The sequence below is a fragment of the Rhinatrema bivittatum genome, chromosome 4 (assembly GCF_901001135.1).
Source record: "Rhinatrema bivittatum chromosome 4, aRhiBiv1.1, whole genome shotgun sequence".
Classification (NCBI taxonomy): Eukaryota; Metazoa; Chordata; class Amphibia; order Gymnophiona; family Rhinatrematidae; genus Rhinatrema; species Rhinatrema bivittatum.
The window spans coordinates 7084408-7108418 of NC_042618.1; the positions used below are offsets into that span (position 1 = coordinate 7084408).

Here is a 24011-nt window from a genome sequence, read left to right on the forward strand (position 1 = left end):
GGTAACTTTTTTTATTCGAATTTCCTTTCACCCCCAACAATGATGCAGAGAGCAGTGTTGGAACTGCATCAAAGTGAAGTATAAGGCTTAATGTTTGAGGGTAATAACCGTTGTATTGAGCAAGTTACCCCAATGTTTGTATACTCATACTGCTCAGATCAGTGCCTTGTTAGATGTTGTCTGGATGTACATCCTATTTCTTCATTCCCCCCTGCCGTTGATGGAGTGAGCTGTGCTGGATATGCATTCAAAGTGAAGTATCAGGCTTAATATTTTTTAGGAGTAGTAACCGCCACAATAAGCAAGCTACTCCCATGCTTATTTGTTTACCCATAATGTGTAATTCAGTCCTTGTTGGTTGTTATCTGAATGTAAATCCTCTTATCTTCATTCCACCTGCCGTTGAAGCAGAGATCTACGCTGGATATGCATTGAAAGTGAAGTATCAGGCTTAATTGGTTTGGGGTAGTAAAGCAAGTGTTGCTTACCTGTACCAGGTGTTCTCACAGGACAGCAGGATATTATTCAGAGTAGTTAAATCACAAGCAGACTGTGATACATTGCAGGAGGACCTTGCAAGACTTGAAGATTGGGCATCCAAATGGCAGATGAAATTTAACGTGGACAAGTGCAAGGTGTTGCATATAGGGAAAAATAACCTTTGCTGTAGTTACACGATGTTAGGTTCCATATTAGGAGCTACCACCCAGGAAAAAGATCTAGGCATTATAGTGGATAATACTTTAAAATCGTCAGCTCAGTGTGCTGCAGCAGTCAAAAAAGCAAATAGAATGTTAGGAATTATTAGGAAGGGAATGGTTAATAGAACGGAAAATGTCATAATGCCTCTATATCGCTCCATGGTGAGACCACACCTTGAATACTGTGTACAATTCTGTTCGCCGCATCTCAAAAAAGATAGAGTTGCGATGGAGAAGGTACAGAGAAGGGCAACCAAAATGATAAAGGGGATGGAACAGCTTCCCTATGAGGAAAGGCTGAAGAGGTTAGGGCTGTTCAGCTTGGCGAAGAGACGGCTGAGGGGGGATATGATAGAGGTCTTGAACGAGTAGATGTGACTCGGTTATTTTCACTTTTGAATAATAGAAGGGGGCATTCCATGAAGTTAGCAAGTAGCACATTTAAGACTAATCGGAGAAAATTCTTTTTCACTCAACGCACAATAAAGCTCTGGAATTTGTTGCCAGAGGATGTGGTTAGTGCAGTTAGTGTAGCTGGGTTCAAAAACGGTTTGGATAAGTTCTTGGAGGAGAAGTCCATTAATGGCTATTAATCAATTTTACTTAGGGAATAGCCACTGTTATTAATTGCATCAGTAACATGGGATCTTCTTAGTGTTTGGGTAATTGCCAGGTTCTTGTGGCCTGATTTTGGCCTCTGTTGGAAACAGGATGCTGGGCTTGATGAACCCTTGGTCTGACCCAGCATGGCAATTTCTTATGTTCTTATGTTCATATGGATGACATCACAGGATGGAGCCCTGTACGGAAAACTTTTCTGTCAAAGTTTCTACAAACCTTTGACTGACACTGGCACATGAGTGCACTGAGCATGCTCAGCCTGCAATTATCCCTGTGAGCCACAGGTGTCTCCCTCAGTCTCGTCTTATAGCTAAAAGCGCAAGCGAAACTAAAATAAAAGTAAAAACGTATACAGACCCAACTCCGCGGGGTGGCGGGTGGGTTTCGTGAGGACTAACAGCCTGCTGTCCTGTGAGAACAACTTTTACAGGTAAGCAACAGTTGCTTTCTCAAGGACAAGCAGGATGGTAGTCCTCACATATGGGTGAGTTCCGAGCTGAGGATGCCCGAGGGTGCACCAAATGCACCCAAGACGCGCTAAAGGCACAATGACGGGGTGGAATTTGGAACGGAGGCCATCCTGAAACCCTTAAAGGGTTGGTGGAAGGATGTTGGGTAGTTAAACCGAAAAGAATAGTAGACGGACTGGCTAAACATGGAGCATGCCGGCTAGTCTTATCTAAGCAATAATGAGCTGCGAAGGTATGGAGAGAACTCCAGGTTGCAGCCTGATTAATATGTACAAGCAGCAGTGGCTGAGGGGAAGCTATTAAGGCTGGGACAGACTCAACAGAGTGTGGTTACACACAGTAGTATAGTGAAATGCCTGCTTGTTGGTAGGAAAAAGAGATACAGACCGTCAATTAGGAGGAATAGGTCTGTTTGCCCACTGGAATGCGGAGCTTGACTCTTGCCACAGAAGGAAAGAGTTAGCTGGAATTCCTATGGAATGTAGTGCGATCTAGATAGAATGCAAGTGCACTATTACTGTCCAAGAAATGGAAAAACCCTCTCGCTTTGGTGAGTGAGAGGTGTTGGAAAAAATGGGCAGAGTATATTCTGAGTAAGGTGAGATGCAACGTCTACCTTAAGAAAGATATGAAGTTGGTACGTAAAACCACTCGGTCACGAAGGAACGCAGGGTCGGATGAGTATGTAACAAGGTGTGTAACTCACTGACCCTGTTGGCAGAAATGACATTTATAAGGGAAAGAATTTCCTATGTCAAACTGTGAAATGAGAGGAATGGAAAGGCTGGAACGGAGAACGTATGAGACTTATAAGGATAAGATATAGGTTCCATTCCGTGACTAGTGAAAATAGAGGCAGCTTGATCAGTGGATAATCCATGGTAAGCTGACTCAGAAGGGGTTTACCATTAATCAGGTATCCCCACTCCCAAATGATACACCAATTGGAACAGAGGTGTACCTATGTGGAGGATGTCTGGGGAGCAGAATCTGAGGGAGCAAGAGAAAAGAGTGATGTAGAAAAAGAAAAAGGGAAATACCCTTTTGTATGCGTCATGTGGTAAACCATGCCATTTTGAATGGTAGGATTTATGTGTGGAAGGTTTTGTGACGCTACCAGTATCTGAGAACATCAGTGACTGAGTCTACAATTTGAGACTGACTTGTGAGAAGGCAAATTGGTTACTGGTGTGATAGATTGAGAAGTATAGGAAGCATACTGGTCTCAGCCAGGACGGTGGGTCTGAGGAACAGTGAACCTCGTCCCGGTTCATCATTAGAAGAGTGCTGGCTATGAGAGGCAGCGGAAGAGACACATTTAAGAGGCCCCTGATTGAAGAAAGGCGTCTCTGGGAACACATTGGAAACATGTGTAGGGAGTAGAATCTGTGCACCGTATGGTTCGATTCGGATGCAAAGGGCAAGTTCGGTTGACCGCAGCGTTAGAAGATTTTCCCCGCTACACATATAGTCCAAGACCATTTGAGAGGATGGAAGCCTACTTGGAGAAGGTCTGCTAGTGCATTCAGTAAATCTCTTAGATAAGTGGCCCGAGGATACATGGAGTGAGCAAGGGCCAAGGGTAGAGCTGCGCAGCTTCTTTCAGAGCAGCTAAGAGGTTGTGAGTGCTTGTGTTGGAAAGCACATTGTCCCTATGCATCTGTCTGTATGCACAAAGATTTGTTGCAGAGGCAGTATTGGAAGGCATAAGGGTATAAAGCATGGCTACAAGCTCCAGGAAGTTCACGTGAAACTGTGCCTGGAGTGGAGTAGACGCATATTGGGTTGAGAAGCTTTTAGGTCAAACTTTACAACCCTGAGTAAATGTGAGCATGAGCAGAATCAGACCAGGTTTTGGTTCTAGATCTGCAGTATGGATGAGGATGAAAGCGGTTGAACAGCTTAGACCCACTGATAATGGAATTTCACTGAATCTAATCCATAGCAGTTTTGGATCTATGAGGAAAATGCATAGTGAAAAAACCCCATGGCCTGACAATGAGGAATTGAGGGGCTGAGGTTATGGAAAATGCACGCAGGGACATGTAAGAATTTATTAGAATGTCCGCGCGTATGCTGGACAGGAAGGTCATTATGACTGTGGTGTCCAGAAGTGTTGTATAAGGGATTTATGGCAGTGACAGTAATCCCAGTTAGTAAATGTATAGTGAGTCATGAAGAAGTTAGAGCTCCTTGCGTGGACTGACTGTGGTTATGCAGCTGTCCATGCAAGGAAAAGCGTGAATGATGTTGCACTCCGCAGAGAAACAGCAGTCACCGATAGTGATTCAATGAATTACCCCAGTTGCTGAACCTGGTGCAATCGGCAGAGCTTGGGATTGTAATATTGTTGACTCACCATGAAGTACATAGAAAGATTAGAGGTAATGTACTTCCTGCAATATGGAAGCATGGTGATGAGGGATACCATTTTACCTGTGCCTTCTGAAGAAAGTTGGTATTTCTGAAGTCTAGGATGGGCAGAGAGTAACTACTTTCTGTTGAAAGAAAGAATAGTGTAATTAAAACTTCTTAACCCCCCTCCCTCCTGCGCTTTGTAGCATCTGGGGAGTGTACCGGGAACCTTGGTACAAAGTGGGGTGGCCGCTCTGATATTCAGCCAGTTGGGAGACCAAGAGGTATCCAATTGGCGGGACTTATGTAATCTGGATATCATGTGTTAAGACATATGCTCATGAATCTCTGATTTTTCTGAAAGTAAAATTATTACTTAAATGTAGATGAAAATGAATTAAAATAAAATAAAAAAAACCCCAAACTCCTCAACCCCTCCCCTCCCCCCTCTGCGCTTTGTAGCGTCTGGGGGAGTTACCAGGAACTTTGATACAAGGTGGGGATGGTCGCTCTGATATCTGGCCAGTTGGGAGACCAGAAGGTGTCCAACTGGAGGGGCTGATGTAATCTGGATATCATGTAACCTCCCACGGGAGAATGAGCGGTAAAGTCTTACCCGCATTTCTGTGTGCTGTACAAGGAGACATTGAGATCTGTCATCAGGCTTCGAGGTGGACTTGCACTTGAGGCAGTATTTGCTGGATCTCGTGTTTAGCAGATCAGCGAATGCACCTGGAACTTTGGTTCTGAAGCAGGAACCAGAAGCCAGGCATCGATGGCGGCCGAAGCGGCCTCGAGGGTATCGTCAAAAAAATATATGAAAAAACGTCGATGACTTAGCCAGAGCAATGATGACAGTGACAGAAGCACTGACGGCATCGGCGTAGGTATCTATGGGAATGATGTGACATCGAATAATCGAAAAAACATCGTCGGCATCAGAAAAATGATATCAGCATCGACAGAGTCGATGTCCGCCTCGATAGGGCCGTCGAAGACACCGATGGAAATGACATGGGCATCGAGGGCATCAATATATGGAGGCGGGCGCCAATGGCATGGGCATCAACGGAATTGATTAGATTGACTCAGGCACCAATGGTGTCCATGGCATCGATGCCACCGACATAGGCATTGATGGCACAGACATGGGCACCAATGGAATTGATGTTGGCATAGATGCCATCAATGGAATGGACCTGGGCATCGATGGAAATGACCCTGGCATCAATGGAAGTGCCCAAGGCGATGGTGGCATCGACCCGAGCATGGATGGCACCGAGACAAGGTGTACATTGATGGCATCCATCCGGGCATTGATGGCATCGATGAAACCCAAGGAAAAAAAAATCAGTGCCATGGATGAAAAACATGGATGGACTGATAGAAACGATGCAGGAACCGATGGCATCAGTGTACCACGGGGGGAGGGGTACCGATGGCATCTAAGAATCCAGGACAGTCTGAAGGGGGTACCGATGGTAGCAATGGGGGCATCGACTGTGCGAGGGTACTGAGGAAATCGAAGGACTTGAATCGACAGGGGCCCTGGCGGCAATGGAAACTGTGGAAGTCCCTGTCCCACTAGCGCTAATAACCAGACAGAGTGTCACAGAGGGACACTTGCAGGTTATATGTGGCTAACTGAAAACATAGGGAGAGGGAAGGCTGCAGTCGGCTGGCAGGCCAGGGAGGTGACAGGAACCGACTGAAAAAAAAACCAGGGCATAGTACTTACCGAGCGTCGAATAAATGTACGCGAAGAGAGACCCGTGCAGGGAAAAGTGTTTGTGAAGTAAAACTTTAAGTGTTTCTGTAATGAAACGTGTTAGAATTTCTCACAGAGCTCCTAACTGCTATGCTTACTGGAGAGCGGAAAAAAGAAGACTGAGGGACACCCCTGTGGCTCACAGGGATAATTGCAGGCTGAGCATGCTCAGTGCACTCAGTGGGGTACATTTTAAAAAACAACGTGCGCGCAAACAAAAATCCGGGGTCGGCGCACGCAAGGGGGTGCACATTTGTGCAACTTGCGCGTGCCGAACCCTTCGCGCGCTGCCCGTTCCTTCCGAGGCCGCTCCGAAATCAGAGCAGCCTCAGAGGGAACTTTCCTTCCACCCCCCCAGCCCTATCTGCCGCGCCATCACCCGACCCGGGGGCTGATCCGGAGGCCTCAGTCACGCCCCCCGGAACACCCCCGGGCAGGCACCATGTCCCCCGGAACGCCCCAAATGTTCCGCCACCCCCGACATGCCCCCCTAGCAAAGCCCCGGGACTTACGTGTCCCGGGGCTTGCGCGTGCCACTGAGCCTATGCAAAATAGGCTCGGCGCGCACAGGGGTTTTGTTTTTGTTTTTTAAGGGTTACGCGCTTAACTTAAGCATGTAACCCTTTTAAAATCCAGCCCAGTGTGCCAGTGTCAGTCAAAGCCTTGTAGCAACTTTGACAGAAAAGTTTTCCGTACAGTGCTCCATCCTGTGATGTCACCCATATGTGAGGACTACCATCCTGCTTGTCCTGTGAGATGCGCTGCAACAAGCAAGATACTCCCATGCTTATTTGTTTACCCAGACTGTGCTACCTTGTTTGTTGTTGCCTGAATGCAAATCCTCTTTTCCACATTTCCTCTTGCTGTTGAAGCATAGAGCAATGTTGGAGTCGCATTAATTTTGTGCACGTTATTGTGTAAGGGTATTAATCACCAGGTAGTAGCCGTCATTCCCGCAAGCTACCCCCATACCTCTCCTCTTCATTCCCATCCTCCAGATTTTATGGATCCACAGTGTTTATTCCATGCCCCTTTGAAATCCTTCACAGTTTTGGTCTTTACCACTTCCTCCGGAAGGGTGTTCCAGACATCCACCACCCTCTCCATGAAGAAATACTTCCTGACATTGGTTCTGAGTCTTCCTCCCTGGAATTTTAAATCGTGACCCCTGGTTCTGCTGATTTTTTTCCCAACGGAAAAGGTTTGTCGTTCACTTTGGATCATTAAAACCTTTTAAATTATCTGAACATCTGTATCATATCACCCCCTGCTCCTTCTTTCCTCCATGGTATACATATTTAGATTCTTCAATCTCTCCTCATAAGTCATTCAATGAAGAGTATCCACTTTTTTGGTCGCACTTCTCTGGACCGCCTCCATCCTGTCTCTGTCCCTTCGGAGATACGGTCTCCAGAACTGAGCACAGTACTCCAGGTGAGGCCTCACCAAGGACCTGTGCAAGGGGATATTCACTTCCCTTTTCTTACTCGATATTCCTCTCTATGCAGCCCAGCATTCTTCTGGCTTTAGCAATCACCTTGTCACATTGTTTTGCCGAATTCAGATCGTTAGACACTATCACCCCAAGGTCTCTCTCCTGCTCTGTGCAGCATTCATTTCCTCTTACTTATAGAAGGGAAAAATTGTGCCTTATAGGAGAGCAACCTAAACTAAAGATGATCTACAGGTCAACAACTGGTTGACTTCTCCAATAAATGTCTCAGGAGATTCTCAACATTATCCTCTCCTGGTCTTCTAAGATAACCTTACCGTTGCATCCCTGACTTAAAAAGTTCCCAAAAAGACCCTTACTGGATAGGCTTTCATGGTGCTGATCAGGTGTCTTGTCTGGTCAGGAAGGTCACTGAAAAGAAAGAAGAGAGGATTATTGGAAAATAGTATGCACAGCTGGAGTTTCCATTGTCACACTGACCTTTCTGGAATTGTTTTGGGTCTAGGATCTGGTTCCCGAGGGTTTCTGCAGAAGATCCAATTACTACAAAGACCCTACACAAAATAATTTTACTGACTTTTTTCCTAGTTTAAATTTTGTAAATACCTCATATTTCAATTTGTTGAGGGTTGTTTGTTTTTTTTGGCATAGCAGTTTCCTCCGGCTCCTTTTGTTTTCAGCTTAATCAGAACTAGTCTCTATTGGACTACGTACCATAAACCTTCCTTCACAAATTCTTGGGCATTTTCCATTATTTTTTATTTCCTCCCAATGTATTTAGCTGGATCATTGCAGTGCTGTCCTGGGCTGGTGTCCATGTACTTGGGCTTCTTCCAGGACCCTACAATTGGAGGCCCTGAATCTGGCCACTAGGTGTTGCTATTGAGCAATGTCTAAGAGGCCCCCTGCCACTGCCTCCACAGCTTCCCCAGCCCCAATTAGCAAGGAAGCAGAGATCTGGACCCTGGAACTGAACTCCGATCCTTTGCAGGGCAATGGGTAGTACATGCTACTGAGTCACTGGGCCAATGCCAGTTTTCTTGAGGTTTTTGTTCTATTTATTTTTGTTAAAATCTCTATAGTGTTCACAAAAGAGGCTGAATTGACAGAACTGGAAACTGTAATCCTCCATTTATCCACAGCGCAGATATATCATGGGCAGTGCACATATACACACATAAACTACCCCTTCACCTAACAGGTTCTACATAGGCAACAACTGTGTAAACATCTCACACATACACAAACATGGATACTGCCCTATTACAGAGCTACTGCAAAAGCAGCACAGTGCAAGCTTCTCTCTCTCTCTCTCTCACACACGCACACATGCACACACTGCCTCATCACAGAACAGATACCACATAGGCAGCAGTAGTGCAAGCTTCCCTCACACACTTACACACACTGCCCCATCACAGAACAGATACCGCATGGGCAGCAGCAGTGCAAGCCTCCCCATGCTGGATTCCAATGTGCCTCGATACTGCTCTGAATGAGCCACCTCTCTAATACTCTATACCTCTGCATTCTTTGGTCTCTCTCTGATGAGACTACCAACAACAGTGCTAGTCAGAGTTAAACTGCGATGGGTGTTTTATATTTAGCAATATGGAAACCAGAGAACACTAAGACCACTAATTTATTTTATGCAGGCTATCCAAAGGCTTTCAGTTTGTTCTAAAATTTGAAAAAAATAAAAAAATGTGGCTTCTGTGATTCCTCATTATCCTGCTGGGTATTCTTCTAGTGACCCATGCATGGATTCAGGCAAAATGTTGGGAACTTCTTGATTGAGGAAGCAGGTAGAATAAAGTTAATAAACATAGACATTTCATAATGAATGAAAGAGATTAAAGAGACACTCTTGGACAGAAGTTCAGTCACAGGGAAGGTTCTTCAAGTCTGTACTTCTAGGACTTGATGGCATTGACCAAGATCACCACTTAAATGCTAAGTGCCAAGGAGGGACTGATGGTAGGAACCTTTTGTAACCCCTTTTTTTGGAGTAGTGATCCCACAGGGCACACATCTAATTTATAACTTTGGGGAAGTTCCAGCTGGCTGACTCCATCCCAAGCTTGACTCTTGATCCCTGGGAGGGATTCTATTTATGGGGGGGGGGGGGGGGGGGAGACTCGTCTATGGCCCAGAGAGTGGTGTGTGATCCTCTGTATTTGTGTGTGCTTGTAGCTGTGTCATCCCTGGGAGGGAGATGCTGTGAAAGAACAGGCAGGACCAGGAACCGGGAGTTAAATTATGATTTACTGATTAGTTTAAACTCAGATTAAAGTCCATCTATAAATAGTTATGCAGTTACAGCTGAATTTGTTACACATAGGATGTCTCATTCTCAATAGGTATCCTTTCCATCTGCAAACTAGTTGAGCATCCCATGGTGGTGTAAAGTGTACACTCAATTCTCACAGGACAAGCAGGATGGTAGTCCTCACATATGGGTGACATCATCAGGATAGAGCCCAATCACGGAAAACTTCTGTCAAAGTTTCCAGAACTTTGACTGGCCCCTACTGGGCATGCCCAGCATGGCACTAACCCTGCAGCCAGCAGGGGTCCCCCTTCAGTCTTCTTTTTTCCACGCAGCAGTAGCCTTGCGGTTTAGGAGCTCTGAAGAGATTCCTGACAGGAATTTTCCTCACTGAATTAAACTTAAATTGCCCCACAGGGGTCCCTCCTCTAACCGTTCTCAGCCGCGGTACTCCGGTAAATTTTTTGACAGTCTTCCGTCGATTTCCATCGAGTTTGGCCCTCGCGGCCTACTGGCCGTCGACCGTACCGCGGCTCGATTTTTTTCTGTGGCCATGGCGTCGGGGTTCCGTCGGTGCCTGGGCTGTACTCGCACCATGTCTATAACAGACCCTCATGGAGTCTGTGTAATGTGTTTAGGCCGTGAGCATGATGTCCTGACTTACACCAAATGTGCCCTCATGACACCAAAAGGTCGCAAAGCCAGAATGGAGAAGATGGAACTCCTCTTTTGTGCTCAGACCCTGACGCTGTCCATCGCATCGACGTCATCGGAACTGGCACCGTCGACATCGTGCCAGCATCGTCCACCGTCCGCCATCGACATCTTCATGGCCATCGATGCCCGCTACTCCACCTCAGGATCAAGGGGATCGCAGGGAGAAACATCGCCATCAACATTGTAGAACTCGGACCGTCGAGGGAGCGAAATCATTGACCGAGCCATCGTCGAAGAAGCCCCGTCCAGGAAAGGCACCGACCATTCCTGTGACTGGGTCACCAAGGCCACCCTCACCCGATCGGGGTTTGGGAGTCGCGATTCCGCCTGTAAAGGTGGTCCCTCCGACTGTGCCTCTGCCTCCCTCTTCTGTTCCGGAGCCGGGGCTGCTTGCTCCAGGTCACCGAAAAGAACTGGACCAGCTGGTTCAGGAGGCCATCGACAAGGCGATGCAACTGCTCCAGGTTCCCCCGGCACCGAGGATGGAACCGGTCACCGACCCAATTGCAGCAGCGCTGGCACCGCTGCTGTCCCGGATGGAGGCGCTCATGTCCGCCCTTACACCGGTGGTTCCTGGGTCCCCGATGGCTCTGGTGCCCTCCCCGTTGACAACTTCATTGGGAGGAGAAACACCATTGCGCATTTCTCCATCGGGAGTTCTGCCTCAGCCATTGAGGCCAATTCGTCCCTCGCCACCGATTCATCCATCGGTACCGATACGTCCATCGGCGCCGTTGATGCCGGCACCGATGCCTTCTGCGCCATCTTCGGTGCCCCCGGTGATCCCTCCGATTTTCTTGGAGCCTCCACCAGGGCCTTCAGGTATCCAACCCCCTTCTCGTCCTACAGGTCAGTCTGCTGATTCTTATGACACCTGGGGTGATGATACTTCCACAGACACCGATGACTTACCTTCACCTCCTTCTCCTACTAAAAGTAGAAAGCGTTCTCCTCCAGAGGACCTTTCTTTCATTAATTTTGTGAAGGAAATGTTTGAGTTGGTCCCTTTTCAACTTCAGACTGAACAGGATGATAGGCACCAGATGGAGTTGCTCCAATTCCTGGATGCCCCCAAATTGATCACTTCTATTCCCATTCAAGTTCTTCTTGACTTCCTCAAAAAGAACTGGGAGAACCCTGGATCCATTGCTCCAGTACACAGAAAGGCTGACACTACCTATTTAGTGCAATCAGTCCCTGGCTTTCAAAAATCTCAGCTCGACCACCACTCAGTTGTGGTAGAGTTGGCTCAAAAGAAAGCAAAAAGGTCGAAGCCTCACTCATCTACCCCACCTGTTAAGGAACAGAAGTACCTAAACAATATTGGTCGACGAGTGCCTGAACAATTCCAAGACCAGCTTCAAACCCTTGTAAACAAGGGTTTTCAGGCAGGAAAACATGAGATTAGGACATTTTATGATAAGAACATAAGAAAATGCCATACTGGGTCAGACCAAGGGTCCATCAAGCCCAGCATCTTGTTTCAAACAGTGGCCAATCCAGGCCATAAGAACCTGGCAAGTACCCAAAAACTAAGTCTATTCCATGTTACCATTGCTAATGGCAGTGGCTATTCTCTAAGTGACCTTAATAGCAGGTAATGGACTTCCCCTCCAAGAACTTGTCCAATCCTTTTTTAAACACAGCTGTACTAACTGCACTAACCACATCCTCTGGCAACAAATTCCAGAGTTTAATTGTGCGTCGAGTAAAAAAGAACTTTCTCCGATTAGTTTTAAATGCGCCCCATGCTAACTTCATGGAGTGCCCCCAAGTCTTTCTACTATCCGAAAGAGTAAATAACCGATTCACATCTACCCGTTCTAGACCTCTCATGATTTTAAACATCTCTATCATATCCCCCCTCAATCGTCTCTTCAACAAGCTGAAAAGTCCTAACCTCTTTAGTCTTTCCTCATAGGGGAGTTGTTCCATTCCCCTTATCATTTTGGTAGCCCTTCTCTGTACCTTCTCCATCGCAATTATATCTTTTTTGAGATGCGGCGACCAGAATTGTACACAGTATTGAAGGTGCGGTCTCACCATGGAGCGATACAGAGGCATTATGACATTTTCTGTTTTATTCACCATTCCCTTTCTAATAATTCCCAACATGCTGTTTGCTTTTTTGACTGCTGCAGCACACTGAACCGATGATTTCAATGTGTTATCCACTATGACGCCTAGATCTCTTTCTTGGGTTGTAGCACCTAAAATGGAACCCAACATTGTGTAATTATAGCATGGGTTATTTTTCCCTATATGCATCACCTTGCACTTATCCACATTAAATTTCATCTGCCATTTGGATGCCCAATTTTCCAGTCTCACAAGGTCTTCCTGCAATTTATCACAATCTGCTTGTGATTTAACTACTCTGAACAATTTTGTGTCATCTGCAAATTTGATTATTTCACTCGTCGTATTTCTTTCCAGATCATTTATAAATATATTGAACAGTAAGGGTCTCAATACAGATCCCTGAGGCACTCCACTGTCCACTTCCTTCCATTGAGAAAATTGCCCATTCAATCCTACTCTCTGTTTCCTGTCTTTTAGCCAGTTTGCAATCCACGAAAGGACATCGCCACCTATCCCATGACTTTTTACTTTTCCTAGAAGCCTCTCATGAGGAACTTTGTCAAACGCCTTCTGAAAATCCAATATACTATATCTACCGGTTCACCTTTATCCACATGTTTATTAACTCCTTCAAAAAAGTGAAGCAGATTTGTGAGGCAAGACTTGCCCTGGGTAAAGCCATGCTGACTTTGTTCCATTAAACCATGTCTTTCTATATGTTCTGTGATTTTGATGTTTAGAACACTTTCCACTATTTTTCCTGGCACTGAAGTCAGGCTAACCGGACTATAGTTTCCCGGATTGCCCCTGGAGCCCTTTTTAAATATTGGGGTTACATTTGCTATCCTCCAGTCTTCAGGTACAATGGATGATTTTAATGATAAGTTACAAATTTTTACTAATAGGTCTGAAATTTCATTTTTTAGTTCCTTCAGAACTCTGGGGTGTATACCATCCGGTCCAGGTGATTTACTACTCTTCAGTTTGTCAATCAGGCCTACCACATCTTCTAGGTTCACCATGATTTGATTCAGTCCATCTGAATCATTACCCATGAAAACCTTCTCCATTACGGGTACCTCCCCAACATCCTCTTCAGTAAACACCGAAGCAAAGAAATCATTTAATCTTTCCGCAATGGCCTTATCTTCTCTAAGTGCCCCTTTAACCCCTCGATCATCTAACAGTCCAACTGACTCCCTCACAGGCTTTCTGCTTCGGATATATTTAAAAAAGTTTTTACTGTGAGTTTTTGCCTCTACAGCCAACTTCTTTTCAAATTCTCTCTTAGCCTGTCTTATCAATGTCTTACATTTAACTTGCCAATGTTTATGCTTTATCCTATTTTCTTCTGTTGGATCCTTCTTCCAATTTTTGAATGAAGATCTTTTGGCTAAAATAGCTTCTTTCACCTCCCCTTTTAACCATGCCGGTAATCGTTTTGCCTTCTTTCCACCTTTCTTAATGTGTGGAATACATCTGGACTGTGCTTCTAGAATGGTATTTTTTAACAATGACCACGCCTCTTGGACATTTTTTACTTTTGTAGCTGCTCCTTTCAGTTTTTTTCTAACAATTTTTCTCATTTTATCAAAGTTTCCCTTTTGAAAGTTTAGCACGAGAGCCTTGGATTTGCACACTGTTCCTTTTCCAGTCATTAAATCAAATTTGATCATATTATGATCACTATTGCCAAGCGGCCCCACCACCATTACCTCTCTCACCAAGTCCTGTGCTCCACTGAGAATTAGATCTAAAATTGTTCCCTCTCTCGTCGGTTCCTGAACCAATTGCTCCATAAAGCTATCATTTATTCCATCCAGGAACGTTATCTCTCTAGCGTGACCTGATGATACATTTACCCAGTCTATATTGGGGTAATTGAAGTCTGTCAATATTAAAGTGGAACCGAATCAAATTAAATGAATATAGAAGTCGTCAGCAAGCCTGACATTGTGTAACTTTTTAATCAAGACACCAACTGGTCTTCTCAAGTTTGGTGGATAATTTTTGACTCTTCGTGTTAATAGTTGTGTAATTGAAGTCTCCCATTATTACTGCACTATCAATTTGGTTAGCTTCCCTACTTTCTCTTAGCATTTCACTGTCCGTCTCACCATCTTGACCAGGTGGACGGTAGTATACCCCTATCACTATAGTCTTCCCCGACACACAAGGGATTTCTACCCGTAAAGATTCAATTTTGTATTTAGTCTCATGCAGGATGTTTATCCTGTTGGACTCTATGCCATCCCGGACATAAAGCGCCACACCTCCTCCCGAGTGCTCCTCTCTGTCATTGCGATATAATTTGTACCCCGGTATAGCACTGTCCCATTGGTTATCCTCTTTCCACCATGTCTCTGAGATGCCTATTAAGTCTATGTCATCATTTACTGCTATACATTCTAATTTTCCCATCTTACTTCTTAGACCTCTGGCATTAGCATACAAACATTTCAAAGTTTGTTTTTTGTTTGTATTTTCATTCTGCTTTTTAATTGATAGGGATAAGTTAGAATTTTTTAGCTCAGGTGAGTTTTTAGTTACAGGCACTTGGACTACTTTTCTAATTATTGGAAACTCACTGTCGGGATTTTTGCTTTCTTCGACACCTCTACTAGAGTGTCTGCAGCTGCTTTTTCGGCAAGACGATGGGCCCGGCTCAAATCTTCTGACCTTTGCCCAGAAGTACAAGAACGGCTATCTGACCTACCATGTGTAGGAGACAATCTGTTCGGTGAACAGATCCAGCGAATGGTGGCTGAATTAAAGGACCATCATGAGACCCTTAAACAGCTTTCATCAATGCCTTCCGACTTCTCCTTAAGACAGCCCTTCAGGAAGGACTCTAAGAAGTCATTCTACCATCCGAGGAAGGCCTATCCTCCACCAGCAAGGTCCCGAACTATGAGACCTTATCAAAAGACTCAGCCTCACCAAGCGCAAAAGCAAAAATCACAAGCAGCTCCCCAGCCGGGGCCTGCTTCAGGTTTTTGACTTCCACTTGGAGAGCAGCAGCCTTATTCCTCTGGCAAGCAAACCAGTATGAGGTCGATTATGCCACTTTTACAACACGTGGCAATCAATTACAACCGACCAATGGGTGCTAGCAATCATTGCTCAGGTTTACCACCTGAACTTTTTCACTCTGCCACCGGACTCACCACCTCTGCGGACGTGAGAGACATCCGACCAATCTATCCTTCTGGATCAGGAGGTTTCCCTCCTTCTCCAGTCAAAAGGAATAGAACCGGTCCCACTCTCGCAGCAAGGCCTAGGGTTCTATTCCCGGTACTTCCAGCGGGAAAAGTTCAAGATGGTAACCTTAGGGTCGCTTCTACCTCTTCTACAAAGAGGAGACTGGCTCTGCTCTCTGGACCTCCAGGACGCATACACACACATTGCGATAACTCCTACTCATCGCAAATACCTCAGGTTTTTAGTAGGCCCAAAGCACTATCAATACAGAGTGCTTCCATTCGGCCTAGCGTCTGCACCACGAGTCTTCACCAAATGCCTCGTGGTTGTCGCAGCTTTCCTCAGGAAACAAGATGTTCACGTCTACCCCTATCTGGACGACTGGTTAATCAGGGCTCCAACCCAGCAGGCCGCTCGGTCGTCCCTCGATTTGACCCTACACACTCTAATTTCTCTAGGATTTCTCGTCAATTATGGAAAATCCTATTTAATGCCATCTCAAACCTTGTCGTTCATTGGGGCAGACTTGGACACCTTACAGGCAAAAGCCTTTCTACCTCAACAACGAGCGCTAACACTCATGTCTCTCGCTCACCATCTGCAGTCTCAACATACAGCAACAGTTCGCCAATTCCTCATCCTTATGGGACACATGGTGTCCTCAGTCCATGTCACACCATTGGCCCGCTTGGCCATGAGGCTCATGCACTGGACTCTGAGATCACAATGGATTCAAGCTGTCCACCATTGTCCACATCACTGACTCACTCCGTCTGTCTCTCGCCTGGTGGAAAGATCAGAACAATCTCTTCCAGAGACTGCCCTTTCAAGTGCCAGATCCTCAACTCATTCTCACCACCGACGCTTCCAACCTCGGGTGGGGAGCCCACGTGGACAATATACAGAGACAAGGGTCTTGGTCTCCAGAGGAAGCCAAACATCAAATAAACTGCCTAGAACGTCGAGCAATGCGATATGCTCTCAGAACTTTTCAGGAACGCCTATCAAATCACGTCATCCAGATTCAGACGGACAACCAGGTGGCCATGTGGTACATCAACAAGCAGGGAGGCACAGGCTCCTTCTTTCTGTGTGGAAGCGCTCTCCCACTCAATGTACCTCAGGGCCACCTACTTGCCGGGAGTGGACAATGTCTTGGCAGACAAACTGAGTCGCGACTTCCAACCGCACGAGTGGTCTCTCAACCCTTCGGTAGCAAACTTTATCTTCCAACAATGGGGTTATCCCCAGACAGACCTCTTTGCGTCCCCTCAGAACCACAAAGTCGACAATTTCTGCTCCCTCATTCGGAGCGAGCGCTCTCCGCCCAGAGATGCATTCTCCCTCTCGTGGGCAACCAGTCTGCTCTATGCATTCCCTCCACTTCCTCTTTTCTCAAAGACTCTCGTGAAGCTACGTCAGGACAAGGGAACCATGATCCTGATAGCACCTCACTGGCCACGCCAAGTGTGGTTTCCAATACTTCAGGATCTCTCCATCCACAGGCACATTCCCTTGGGAACGGACCCACATCTGATCACTCAAAACAACGGATGCCTACGCCATCCCAATCTTCAGGCCTTGTCTTTGATGGCATGGATGTTGAAAGGTAAATCCTTCAACCACTTAACCTTTCAGATTCGTTTTCTCGTGTCCTGATTGCTTCACGGAAGCCTTCCACAAGAACATCTTATTCCTATAAATGGAAAAGGTACACATCATGGTGCACCTCGCAGTTCCTTGATCCCTTTTCCTGGGCAATCCCAAGGTTTTTGGATTATCTCCGGCATTTGTCGGAATCAGATCTAAAGACCTCTTCCATCAGAAACATGTCAGTGCGTTAGCTGCCTTCCATAAAGGTGTCGGGGATGTTCCTATATCAGTACAACCCCTCGTAACACGCTTTTTAAAGGGCTTGCGGAGATCACGTGATGTGGTGAGCGGAGGCGGTTGTGTACAGGAGAGCTCCGGGTGCCTCGATCCGTTCTAAGTATAGCCTGCTACTAAACCGGCACAAAAACCCCTCCTAATCAGCATTTTCTTGCTTGCTAAACTCTTTTATGTCTATCACCAACTATATGCAGCGCTCACCTGCGGGTATGCCGATGCGCTCAGGGAGACGAGACAAGGACAAGGCAGGTGCGGGGGATCCTAAAATGGCGGCGGCTCCGTCGACCACAGTGGTGAGGGGCCCAGAGCCGGACCTCACGGAAAACTTCAAGGCGATCTTGATGGAGGCCCTAGATTCTAGACTTGGTGCCATTTCTACACAGATCGCGGATGTGAAATCCGTGCTAGATGAAATAAACCCTCGCTTTGAGCGCTTGGAAGGCAGGGTGAATCTCGTGGAGGACGACACACTTGCGCTCACGGGCAAAATCGCAACTCTGGAAAAACTTGTGGAAGCGCACTCCTCTAAATTAGAAGATCTAGAAAATAGGGCACGAAGATCCAACATTCGAGTCATGGGGCTACCGGAATCCCTGGTGGAAAGTAACTTGGGTAATTTTCTGGAGAGCTGGTTACCTGAGGCCCTTCATCTCCCGGAGCTCGCCCCAGCTTTTCGAATAGAAAGAGCGCATAGGCTAGGCCAACGTAAAGACGGGGATAGCAGACCGCGGATGGTAATCCTAAAAGTACTTAACTTTGCCCACAAACAACTTCTGCTGCAAGCATACCGTAAAGTCCCGGATTTGGCTTATGATGGCGCTAAGATTCGTTTATTTCAAGACTACTCAGCGAAAGTATCTGGGCTCAGAAGGGGTTTCTCCCCCATCTGTTCTACCCTATTTGAAAAACAGGTCAGATTTACGTTACAGTTCCCTGCCCGATTAAAAATTTGGCATGAAAACAAGATCTCCTTCTTCGAGTCACCGGAGGAAGCTCAGAAATTTTTGACAACCAACCTGCATTAGGGAAGCAAAGTACTCGGCGGCCATTTTGGAGGCTTGAAGGCGAACTGCCAGGCTTCATTTTTCTTTCCCCATAGCCGCGTGGCAGACTGAATCCTGAAGAGGAGCAGCCAGCGAAGTAGTGGCTTTCATTTACAGTTGTTTCCGGTTACACCGCTTGGACTCCTTTCGACACGAGGAACAACTGACTGAGGCATGCAGTACTATTGGATTTTCGGACTTCATGAACGGAACCCACAGAGATCCGGGCAGCAAAAGTCTGTTTTGTTTTCTCACTTTTACTTTCCTTTCTTTATGTACACTTGGGGCGAACTTACAGCACAGCTACTTTTTCCTTTTTACTTTTTCATGATGCATATGCGGTAATATGCCATCTTGGGGGAGCCCATGGGGCATTGGTACTTGCTTTCATTGTTTTGTTCTCTTTTTTTTTAATATTATTATTAATATTAATATTTTATGGCATACAATTTTATACTTTTATATTTGTGCTGCGGTTAGGGAGGGGGGTCGGAAAGGGGCACCTGAACACATGCAGAAGTGATCTCTTCCCCGTTTTCAAGGGGATACATACATGAGGAACACTACCTACCCGAGGATGGGGAAGGTAGTAAGGACTTTGGAGTGTTGTTTTGGTTTTTTGGGTTTTTATGGGGTTGTGGGATGGGGGGGTAAAGAAGGGTGGTTTGGGAAAGGGAGGGAGAGAGGGGGGAATGGGGGATTCTGTGTGTGGTTATTGTGGTTTCTTTATCAAAGCATTTTTCTGAAGTGTGTGGGTGAAGAGTGTGGGGGATGGAGAGGCATGCTTGATCTACATTATATGGCTCAGGGTGGGTTTCTTTTAGAATCTCTCTCATTTGGATATAGGGTTGTGGGGAATTCACATATCACTTTGTCTCATGGACGTGCGGGGAGACTCCACTCCACTGGCGTAATAGTATGGTTTATTCTTCCTATCTCATATCAGCCACTCCCGCCTGATGATGGATAATACCAGAATAATCTCTTGGAATGTAAATGGGCTGGGATCCCCAGTTAAACGATATAAAATACTTCAACGGCTTAAATCTCACAAACCTACAGTTGCCTGTCTCCAGGAAACTCACCTCACGGCCCTAGAGAGCGGCAAACTCAAACGGGACTGGGTGGGAGAATGTTATTATAACCCTGCGCTGAAGAAAAAAGGGGGTGTAGCCATACTGGTCAATAAAACTGCCTCCTTTACAGCTGCTAATATAGTAAAAGATGAGGATGGCAGATTTATTTTGGTGACTGGTTTTCTTAATGGTCAGGAAGTGTCGGTGTGTAGCATCTATGCGCCAAATGCTTACTCTCACTCTTTTTTCACATATGTTTTGGAGCAGCTGGTTGAACATGCGAAGGGATACGTGTTTCTGGCAGGAGACTTCAACTTACCGGCTGACCCGAGTATTGATAAGACTCCCCAAGGATCCGGGGTCCCAAGTAGATGGGGGAAGGGAGTTCCTTTCTTGTGTTCAGAATTTTCTCTCTTGGATGCTTGGCGCACGCTCCATCCGACAGAGAAAGACTATACACACATCTCTAGGGCCCATGCCACACTCTCACGTATCGATTACATACTAGTGCCTAGAGAGGGGCTCCATCTGGTAGTAGAGGCGGTGATTGGGCCGCAGGGGGCGTCTGACCATGCAATGATTTGGGTGGATGTATGTTTCCAGGTTTGTGACAGGGGAGAGAGGTTGTGGAGATTCCCAGGTTTTCTTAGCTCCGATTTGTCTTTTAAGACCTTTTTGCAAAGAAAATGGTCGGAGTTTGCCCATAATAATTCTCAGCACACATCGAACCCAGAGTTATTTTGGGAAACGGCAAAGGCCGTTTTAAGAGGCGAGGTCATCTCATTTGTGGCAGCACGCTCGAGGAATCTTAGTAAACAAATTCTGGAACTAGAAGCCAAATTGGGTATCCTGAAGCGGGACTTGGTTCTCAACCATACTCCAATAACCCAAAAGAAATACTTTGCAATTCTTCGGGATTTGAATAATGTCTTACACCAGAGGGCACAGAGGGCGTTTCAGGTTGCGGAGCGGAACTTCTTCCGCTATGGTAATAAGGCGGGGAAACACCTTGCTAATCTCGTAAGGGCCCATAGGGGAAAAACTTTCATACCGGCCATGAAAACGCGATCGGGCACTAAGGTTACCACTCGCACAGATATCTGTGAAGTGTTCCGCCAATTCTATGCACAGCTTTACACTGATGATGTGACGGGAGGGGCGAGAGAAGAGGATTCCTTTTTCGAGGATCTTTCTTTACCTAGTCTGACCAAGGCTCAATTATCGTTTATTAACAGACCCATTATACCTTTAGAAGTCCTGAATGCCATTTCCACAAGCAAAAGGGGGAAGGCGCCTGGTCCAGATGGCTTCTCTTTTGATTTCTATAAAGTCTTACAAAACCAACTTGTTGATCACCTGACAGATTTCTATAATGACGCCATCACTAGAGGGGGGTTCCCTAGTCACTTCAATACTGCCTATATTACTGTTCTCCCCAAACCAGGCAAAGACCCGCTCTATCCAGCCTCTTATCGCCCAATATCACTGTTAAATTGTGACTTAAAGTTATTTGCGAAGATTTTAGCCAACAGATTAAACTTATTATTGCCACATCTCATCTCAGTCCATCAGGTTGGGTTCGTTAAAAATAGGCCAGCTTGTACGCATATCATTAAATTGTTGACTGCCATGGCATCATCCCTTGCTCAAGACACACCAGCTTTAGTGATAGGCCTAGATTCCGAAAAGGCCTTTGATCGTGTCTCCTGGCCGTATCTTTTCTCGGTTCTGCAGAGATATGGTTTTGAAGGGAATTTCTTGGCCTATCTCCATATGTTGTATGCCCAACCCAAATCCCACATTACAGCTAACGGTTCCAAGTCCGGGGAGGTGCTCATTCAGAGAGGTGTGAGGCAGGGATGCCCTCTGTCCCCACTCCTGTACATTTTGGCTATTGATCCCCTTCTAAGAAAAATTGCTTCTTCATCGCTCCTTCGTGGTTATGGGAAGGGTTCCCAGGTGTTCTCAATTGCCGCATTTGCGGACGACATATTGATCTATCTCACAAATCCACAACAGTCTCTAAATCCTCTGTTGACTATGCTGGAGCACTATGGTGAATTTGCCGGGCTAAGGATCAATAAGGACAAGTCAGAGGCCCTAGACGTTGGGAGTCGAGTTCAACCAAATTGGCAGGGTCCTTTCCCCCTTAAATGGGCGACAGCCACCATGAAATACCTAGGTATACGGATATCTTCAGATGTGCGAGATTTTCATAGATTAAATATAGACCCACTTATGGAACAGACGTCCTTACTACTAAAGAAATGGCAGGGGCTTCCTTTATCACTATCTGGACGTATTCAGCTAATCAAAATGATGATTCTGCCTAGATGGCTTTATGTCCTGCAGATGTCCCCATTATGGTTAACGGGTAAGGAGTGTAAGGGGATAAACGCCTTATTTAGGAAGTTTATATGGAATGGGCGCAAGGCTCGTCTTTCGTTCACTATCCTCACACAACCCATACAAAAAGGGGGCCTGGGTTGTCCTAATCTGCGTAGATACAACTTAGCCTGCTTATTACGCAATGTAAAAGACATGTTAGGAGACACATCACATTATACCCCCCTCCAGCTGCTCTGCTCATGGTGGAACCAGCAAACTTTAAACCCATTACTTCAACTTCCCAGAAAGCACTTACCATCAGGGCTTGGGACACAACCATTCTTGAGGGCCTGCCGTCAGGCTTGGGCTTACATATGCAGACTGGCACGATTGCCCTCGAGGCTCACTCTATTTTTACCGATATGCGGTAACCCTTTGTTTATGCCAGCAATGACTCCCTCCTCATTCCACAAGTGGAAGGAGAAGGGGTTGAGATGGTTATATCAATGCATCTCTATGGAAAAAAACCAACTTTATTCTTTCCCTGAATTGCAACAACTTTATAGTTTATCCCCTCTAGACCATTTTGCTTATAGGCAACTCTGCGGTTTTTGTCAGAAGCACAAGCTGCTACCAGGGGGATCTATATCCTTTGAGGTGGTACACAAAGTTCTCCCCATACATAAACCACAAAGGAACACAGTGGCAGCTTTTTCTCAATCATTCTTATTGCATTTTCCGATCGACACCACATTTCAGAGTTGGCGGCAGTGGTCCAAATGGACTGAGTTCACGCTCACTTGCCAGGAATATGCAAAATGTTATGAACGGTTGCCCGACTGGTCGGGGAGTGTCATATACAGGGAGATTCAATTTAAGTTTTTACGACGTTATTATGTAGCCTCTGACAGAGCTTTTATGGCTCATATAACGGACTCGTCGGTCTGTCCAAAGTGTAACAAGGAGACAGGAACTTATGTCCATCAATTTTGGACTTGTAATGTAATCCTGCTTTTTTGGAGGGAGCTTATTGCAACCTGTGGTTCCCTACTCTCGTTGAATCTCCCTGTTGACCCACTTCTTTGGCTATTTGGTGTTGATAGAAGCCCTATACCAGGTTTGGGAAAATCAGGGCTGCAGTTTATTCGTAGGGTGAGCCTGACGGGCAAGAAGGCCATCCTGGCCTGTTGGACATCGGACGCAGCCCCTCAACATGAACTGTGGTTTAAGAGTCTGATTAAATTGTTTACATTAGAACATCTCTGTATGCAGGAGGCTTCAGATACAAAAATGAAATTTATGGGAAATGTTTGGAATCCTCTAGAGACATATTTACAACCCTCCACAATCACTTGAGAGGGATCTGGGTCCTAGAACGTGATCCCAAGCCCTGGGTTGATGAACTTTCGGGGGGGTGGTTCCTAACCCTATCCTCCTGCCTCAATTTCTAATTCTTGACTTGCTTACCCATGGTCTGTATGCTCACTCTCACTTCATATTTCACTCTCACGCCATATTGCACTCATATTGCACTCACACAGTTTCTTGCGGGGGGGAGGGAGGGAAGGGGGGGAGGTAGGGGGAACAGTTTATCGGTTGTTCTATTGTTCAAGTGTTCTACTATTCAATTGTTCTGCGGTTCTATTAGGTGAGGACGAGTTTGCAGGTTCTCACTGGGAACTACGGAGGAGTGGGGTATGCTTTGCCTAGCTGCATAGCCCATACTGGGGATTTTCTCCTGAATCTTGAATATATTTTGGAGCTACCCTTACTTCTGTTTTGAAGATTGTACCTGTCCTTTCCTTTCCAATTTGGGTGCTAGGACGCTTTTGACTACATGTGGGCTAATTGTGAGTTACAGTGTACTCTGACCAAATGGTCAACTTTGTGTCCCTAACTGTACAATCGTGATTTATTGTATGTTTTGTTATATGTTCCTAAAATTTAATAAAAATAAGTTACAAAAAAAAAAAAGGGCTTGCTCCATATCAAGCCACCTTTACATCCTCCGGCCCCTTCTTGGGACCTTAATCTGGT

The 24011-nt window shown here is 45.9% G+C and overlaps 1 protein-coding gene across 2 annotated transcripts in view; it reads right to left on the reverse strand.

Annotated features, from left to right (window-relative positions):
* Positions 1 to 24011, reverse strand: part of LOC115089621 (phospholipase B1, membrane-associated-like) — a 421390-nt gene that overhangs the window by 165110 nt on the left and 232269 nt on the right. For both annotated transcript variants that reach the window (XM_029597711.1, XM_029597710.1), the window contains exon 9: positions 7728 to 7779. In XM_029597711.1, the coding sequence (XP_029453571.1) occupies positions 7728 to 7779 (52 nt within the window). The remainder of the gene's footprint in view (positions 1 to 7727; positions 7780 to 24011) is intronic.